This window comes from Pterocles gutturalis, unplaced genomic scaffold, assembly GCF_000699245.1.
Source record: "Pterocles gutturalis isolate BGI_N339 unplaced genomic scaffold, ASM69924v1 scaffold2884, whole genome shotgun sequence".
NCBI lineage: Eukaryota > Metazoa > Chordata > Aves > Pterocliformes > Pteroclidae > Pterocles > Pterocles gutturalis.
The window spans coordinates 36,265-43,472 of record NW_010130332.1 but is presented as its reverse complement, the minus strand read 5'-3'; the positions used below and the strand labels follow the sequence as shown (position 1 = coordinate 43,472).

Genomic DNA, 7,208 nt, shown 5'->3' with positions numbered 1-7,208 from the left:
AACCATCTGGCTGCACGGCAGCAGGCCAGGAGGCCCTGGACTCAGGGAGCACAAACACAGGTACAACAGTTTCTTTGGAGACCATGTACCCCACTCTCAAATCCATCCTTGGGGACTACTCATGTCCTTAAAAGCCCAGCTGTGCCTAACCTACGGGCTTTTCAAAGAGATCCAACATCACTACTAAAAACTAAGAGAGAAGGCAGAAGAAAAGATGTTTGTGTTTTTAAACACAGAAAAAAAAGAACATGCTATTCTAACCTCTATCTCTTCTCAGTCCCAGTCTCGTCACAAAGCTTCTCTTCCACTAATTCACGACCAAGAAATGCCATCACAACAGAATGTCTCCTCCCTCCATAGCAATGATCTGTGACAATCCCGCACGACTCTTGCAGTGATTAGAAAACTAGAAGATGTACAAGTTAATGCCTCAGCACGCAAAGAAACACTTCAAGTAGCTAACAACCTTTTCCCCGTTTCCATATAGCCTTCTTGTATCCATACACCCACATAGGAGTATTAAGACCTACATCAGATCTATAAAACAGTGAATGTGAACTAAAATGCCAGCTAAGCTTGCCCACTTATATCATGTGCCTCAGGCCTTGGATAAACAGCATTTGCACACAGTCAAGGCATGCTCCACTAGTACAGCTTCACTGCTGCTCTTTCATTCTCATTTTAGGCCAATCTGTGCAGCTGCCTGTGTAGAGCAGAAAGAGAAAAATACATACATGGCCAATGCTCAACCTCTCCTGCCCTCAGGCATTTCAGTCATGCACTGAGCAGGAAATGTTAATTTCGACGGAAGACATCTCTCACCTCAACCCCCCAGCAGGCTGCTGCTCTGCAGTGCAATATACTGAGGCTCATTCACAGAAAACGTAACTATTTGTTTGCAAGCATGTTTTGTTTCCCAATCAGAATCCCTCATGTCATAGACAGAAGTCTAATTATTTATTTATTTGAACTATTATTTCATAGTTCAATGTACCCACTCTAAACTGGGAGGAGCAAGAGATTAACTGCAGGGGTCTCAACTTTAACCCCGCTAAATTCATGTTATACCTTCCAGCTCGAAGGGATATTATTATTAGTTTCCCACACAAAAATGTTTTGGAAACTTTCATAATAAGGACTTGCTTTTTCCATCCCACCAGTCCTTCACAGCAGGATTAGATGATATGTACAAATGTTTAACACAGTTTCAGTAAATTTGTGCTGTAGTTTAGGGAAAACCAATGAACACTCAGTAAGTATATACAGAATTTATCATGATCTTTCCTAAACAATTTTCTTCATTCTTTCGTTTCTTATAGCTACCACTTAACGCTGTACTGATAGAATTTAACTTGATGAAATCCAGCTGAGATGCCTTGTAAGAAAGGATGAATATGTAGAGTTGGATCATTGTGCAGTGTATTTATCGAGCACAACAAAATCTCCCATAAATGCCCAGAGTTTTCTTTCTGCCAATAAATAGCTCCTGCAAAGCTTCTATCTGGAAGCATAACTATTTATTAATGTTTAGTTTTTATACCTTTATACTTAGAAAACTAAATACTTCTAACTCCATTCATAGGGGACTAAACTGGGTTAGTCACAGAACAAGAGCTGGGGAAAGCTCAGTTTAAATCTGACCAATATGAAGTTTGAAGTTTGGCAAATCACTTCCCTTCACTGTTTTCTGCTACCCGCTTTACCTGTTGGGTTTGTAATTTCTGGAAGGCAGCGATGTCTCTTTGTACCTCTGCAGCACAAAGCACAGCTGTGCTCCAAACACACGGAGACCTTGAGGCACATCCCAAATGCAACACGGAAAAACCCATTGTGCAGTTGAGAGGGTCATATTCTGCCATCCTGTCTCACGCTTGCACAGCGCATTAAGCCGTTTTTTTCACAGGACTATTTGCAGAACAGGGCACTATTCATAATGAATGAACGTGGCAGAATTCCTCCAATTATTTACTTTTCATCAACACCTGAGAGTCTACAAGAAACAGAAAGCTCTCTGACATGTACACCCCTCGTATGAATGCACACGGGGAGAGCGCACATGCTCCACCGTGAAGAACCAGACCATTTTCGCCCGCACAGTATCCATAAGGATGCATTCATTCCCCGTTCCCCTCTATCCTGGCACAAAATGGAACGTATTGACACCAGGTAAATTCTCTCCCAACCACAGAATCCCACAGTCCAGTCTGCAGTGAAGCTCTTGGCTTGTACTTGACTTTCATGCTTGGTTGTACGGAGCCAGCCTACCCCCGAGGGGAGGTGGAGGCAGAGGTGACAGCAGCAGCAGCAACAAGAGGGACAGTTCATGACTCCCAAACACATTTTTTGCAAAGCTGACATGAGCAACGGCTACACAGAGCAGCTGCTGGCAGAGGAGACCATGAGTCAAGTCAGACCTAGTTTGTGACCACAGATCTAAATCAGAATTGTCCCAGGAATTAGTTCTTGAGTTTCTACCCAGTTAAACTACAGTACTGAGGATTTTCCTCAGCCACAGTTGAGAGAATACCTAAACCAAGCTATCTCCTGTGAAGCTTTAAGAAAAAAAGGAAATTCTCAACGCTTGGGTCACACTGGTTATCGTTTGCTCCAAAGACCTCTTAGGTGTCACCCACAAAGAGGCTGGCAAAAAAAACCCCAAGTGCCTAGATAGTGTATTTTTTCAATAGAGCAAAACATGCCAAGTAACTTGGTAGATGCAGCAACACGGAGAAATGGATTCCTTCACTTAAGCAATCAAAACGCTTGTAGATCATTCACTCATACGGAGAATAACTGTTCTGCATAGGAGCTGCTGTCACAACCAGCAACAGTCGCAACGGGTGGGAGCAGAAGAACTCTGGAGTACACCTCCAACCTGGAAATGCTCGTTAGTGCACCAACCTGTTATTGCTCATGAAGTAAAATCCAAACACCCCCCTCGACATTACTGGGATCATCTCCTTTCCTTTTTTCACAGACAAGTAAGATTAAGACCCAATTCTGTAATACTGCAGGGCCCCCTGCTCAAACTTGACACCTTCCATGGATACCCCAAAGTAAGGTTTTGGTTAAATTCAGGTGGCATGAAGAATGACCACAGAAACAAGTTGTTTCCCTGAACCACTCAGAGATGATCCCCAACTCATCTGTACAGCTTGGTGAGGGAGGTCTCTGTACAGTGAAGGAGAATTCAGTCACACGCGTCTGGCCTCAACCTCAAAAGGAAGGTGGATGAGGCATGACCTTCACACTTAACGTAGAACTGAAATTTCAGCTTTGAAGCAGCTATCAAGATCCTGGCTGAAGATGAGAATTACTCACATGAGAGCAAGGACACACTAAGATCAAGAGAATACAGGAAGAAGTAGAAGTGAGGAACTGTACTACAGAGAGTTTCACTTCACTAGGGAGCTGGGAAGAACTGAAACAGCACGAGTTCTCCCTCTCGCACGCACACACCGTGTGTGAAAAGCAGGCAGGGTGTATGCCAAACTCCTGTGACTGTGAGGGCCAAACAACTCACCGGGTCCAGTGATAACATTAACAAGGGCTATCCTCTGGAAGAGGAATGTGTAATATGATAAAGTTATAGCAACAAAGGTCAACCGATGCATTAAGATATTCAAGTTTAACAAAAAGTCTTTGCCTGATTTTTCTTAATCCAACATACGTAAAAACTGCATGCCAAATGAATTTTATCCACCATAAAACCACTGTAAGGCTTTAGACAGTATCAGGTGCTGTGCTGCTTACAGGCTATGGGCTTGTCAAGGAAAACCAAAGAAGTGTGATTCATTATTGTGTGACCCCAGTCATCTGCTGGGGTAATTCCACTTTAATCAATAGAGCTAAATGAGCATAAAAACCAGAGTAATGCAGGCATGCATCAGACCCCACGTGTTTAAAGATCACCAGCCTCATCCCCTGTGACTCTATTAAATGCAGAATTCCTATTGCATACCAAAGGAGTTTTCTTTGATAAGAAACAGAAGCTTTTGTCTGATATATTTGCCTGACCACTTTCTGCTGTACCCAATTTCATCTTTAACACACTAATCCTTCTAATCATTTCCATCATCCAGGGGGGAAATTACAACAAAAAGAGCAAGGGTATCTATTTGAAATCACTGGACATTTGTACCATTTTACAAGTATTTGGGCACCTGAATGACTTGAGCTGGGGACATGTGAATTAATCAGCTTTGAACGTTCACTGTAACAGGCACACAGGTTCCTAAACTAGTAGCTAAAACAGAGTACTAATATAAAGCTCCTAATTCCATCAGTCTTGAAGGACAACAGGTTGAAAAACACATTCCCCACGATCACAAAACAAGACAGACCCCACATTTCTCATTAGAATAATCTTTTAGAAAGTTCTGCTGAGCAGATCTGGCTAAGTGTGAAAATGTGAAGCAAAATCATAATAATTCTTTCGATCAGCCTCAGTAATACAGTTTCTCTGTTTATTTCAGGGTTTACACAGGGCTGCTGGACTCTTCCCCTAAGCAAGCTTTTGGCTGACAGAGCCTTAAGCACAGATGGGCCTCTGACCTTATTTAGCAGGGATTCTCCTGAAGGCATTGCTGTCTGATTTTATAACATTTGATTCAAATGGTTCAGTGACTTGGCCAGGGCATGTAACCCACTTTTTTAATGCTTAATTCATTAGCAAAGCTCACATTCATCAACTACAAATAAATTTTGCTTAACATTAAACTCCTCTACCATTAATTATCTCTCTTAAATAGCAATTCATTGTGAATAATAAAAAATGATCAATTACCGATTTCCTCTCTTGTTTCAGCTCCTGCACATAGCGTGTTAACTCTCCAGTGATAAGAGAGGTCATGTTCTCTGAAATGACCTCATGCTGTCCGGCATAGTCATTCATTTCATTTAAAGTGGCTAGGAAGGCTCTAGTTGATGTGTACCTGCAGAGGACAAAAATGCATTTTGCTTTTAGTCCCGTTCTTTTCAGAAAGACACACTGCAAATGGAGGTTATATCCTGCTTAAGCATTTAGTATTGCCACATGAGACTGAGTACGGATTAGCATAGATTCACTTGAAAGAATTTCTCAAAAGGAAGCTATCCCCCACACCAACAGTTGTCTGACAAATTAATCTCGATTCAGACACTTTGACACTGGCTCTTAGAATATCACAGATTTAGAGTGCCAGGTTTTTTATCAGCACAGCTCTGGGACTTCACTATTCTAATCTCTATTCACCAAACATTTCTAGTTAGACTCTTTCAAGTCCTACAGTCCAGTGCACAGAGTCTGTGCACTCTGCCTGGCAAAATCCTCTGTAAGCAACCAACTTCTTGGCTAGCATAGTGCAGAAAAAAAACTTTTTATAGTGTAAATTGGATTTAAATCAGCTATAGTTTATAAAGCTTTAAAAAAGGTAGTGAGTTTACTAGCCAGGTGTTTATTGTCAACCCATATTTTTTAATACCTCCATCGCAAGGTTTATTTTTCATATAAAATAATCTCCAATACAATATTCCATGCAGTATTATTAAAAGCAAGAAACGAACATCTGTGCACACAATTTCCAAACAGCAGATGATGTCACTAGCTGAACAGCACCAACAGAGCTGCATTTCAATAACCCAGCTGGCTGTGCTGGTCAGCTGGAAAACAGCAGCTTTGAAGCACTGCACTTGTACATACTAGAAAATCTATTAATACTAAAGAGTAGAGATCTGCACTGATAATATCATCTAAAGGTGAAAAAGTAAACCAAAGAGGGAGAGATTTACACGAAACAGAGAGGAGTGGTACAAGTAGGGATGAAAAAGGCATCAGAGAAAAAAAAAAAAACACGGAAAAAAAGAAACTAAACAGAGACTAAAAATATAGTCCAATACAAGCAGTCACATTCCCAGTCAAGCTGTGGTGCCTTGAGAGAAATCCCAGTTGCAAAAGACAGGGGATCAAAGGCACAGAACTACAGACTGACAATAACCTTGGAAACAGATCATTTCTAGACAGTCTGTCTCAAAGCAGTGTCCGAGGCACCAAAGGTTGCATGCCAAATCCTCAGACATTATGTAGAGACATGAGGAAGCTCTACTGAGGTGAACACTGTATTTAAAAGGGCAAAGGATACACAGGGTCTTGTGTGCCACATCACATGAATCATTTAACTCCAATATCCTTTTCCAGCAATCAAAGATGTGTCCAAAAAGGTTGTAGTAAACTCAAAATACCCTTTTACGGTATAGCTACACAAAGGCAGATTTATTCCTAATCCCACATGCAGACCAAAACAGCTGATGAGCTGGTATGTAAGCTTCCTTGTGTAAATATCAATATCTCGGGAAACAATGGCATAAATAACTAATTCCCAAAGAATGTTAACAAAAAATAAATTAAGAAGAAAATGAAAAGGCTGTTATCTCTGTTAATATGAGTCACTAGAGTAGCTGTATACAGCATCTTGGGGGTCTGACTGAAAAATCTCAATACAACCATACAGTTGGATCCATATCCAAACTCATTTGAAATGTTTCAATTTCAGGTCAAGGGTTTGAGTTTGCTGCCAGGGCAGTGTCCTGCAATACAAGGCTGCAGGGTCAGACTTCATTCCTTCATTCAAAGCTGATGCTTTACAAACACCAACATTGAGAAACTTCAGAGTGCTCTGAGGAGAAGGTTCTTGCTCTGGCTTATAGCCTGTCTGCTGGAAAGCTCCTCCTCTAGAAAGTTCTCTTTAAAGAATATCTTTAATCTCATCAAGGGCACAAATGTTCTTAAGGATATGTGCTCCATCATCACCTGTATCCACATCTGCAGTGTCACTTGGTGAAGGAGCTGTGCTTTTGACGCTGCAGTCGCTATCTGCCAGCACTACATTAGTCCCCTGCCACCAGGGAGATACAGTCTGAACACATAAATCAACAACAGACAGCTGAGGCCATGCACATCCTTCACCAGCAGCAAGTCGTGCGTCAATCCATCCCAGGATACTGGGAGGACAAACTACACCCCTCCCTTTACTCTTCAGGAGCCACTGGTTTCTCTGGGGTGTCATAACATTTTCCCTTTAGTTTACTCTTCAGGAGCCACTGGTTTCTCTGTGGTGTCCTAACATTATCCCTTTAATAAGTTACTAATCGGTTTTGTCAGTCCATTTGAGTAATTTAATACTTACGCAGACTGCTTAAGTTTCATGCTAAAATTAACAACTGTTTCTGTT

The 7,208-nt window shown here is 41.5% G+C and overlaps 1 protein-coding gene across 1 annotated transcript in view; it reads right to left on the bottom strand.

The window, feature by feature from the left end:
- Positions 1-7,208, bottom strand: part of LOC104466664 (formin-binding protein 1-like) — a 60,228-nt gene that overhangs the window by 45,024 nt on the left and 7,996 nt on the right. The window contains 1 exon segment of the mRNA XM_010080176.1: positions 4,787-4,934. Coding sequence (XP_010078478.1) covers positions 4,787-4,934 — 148 coding nt within the window.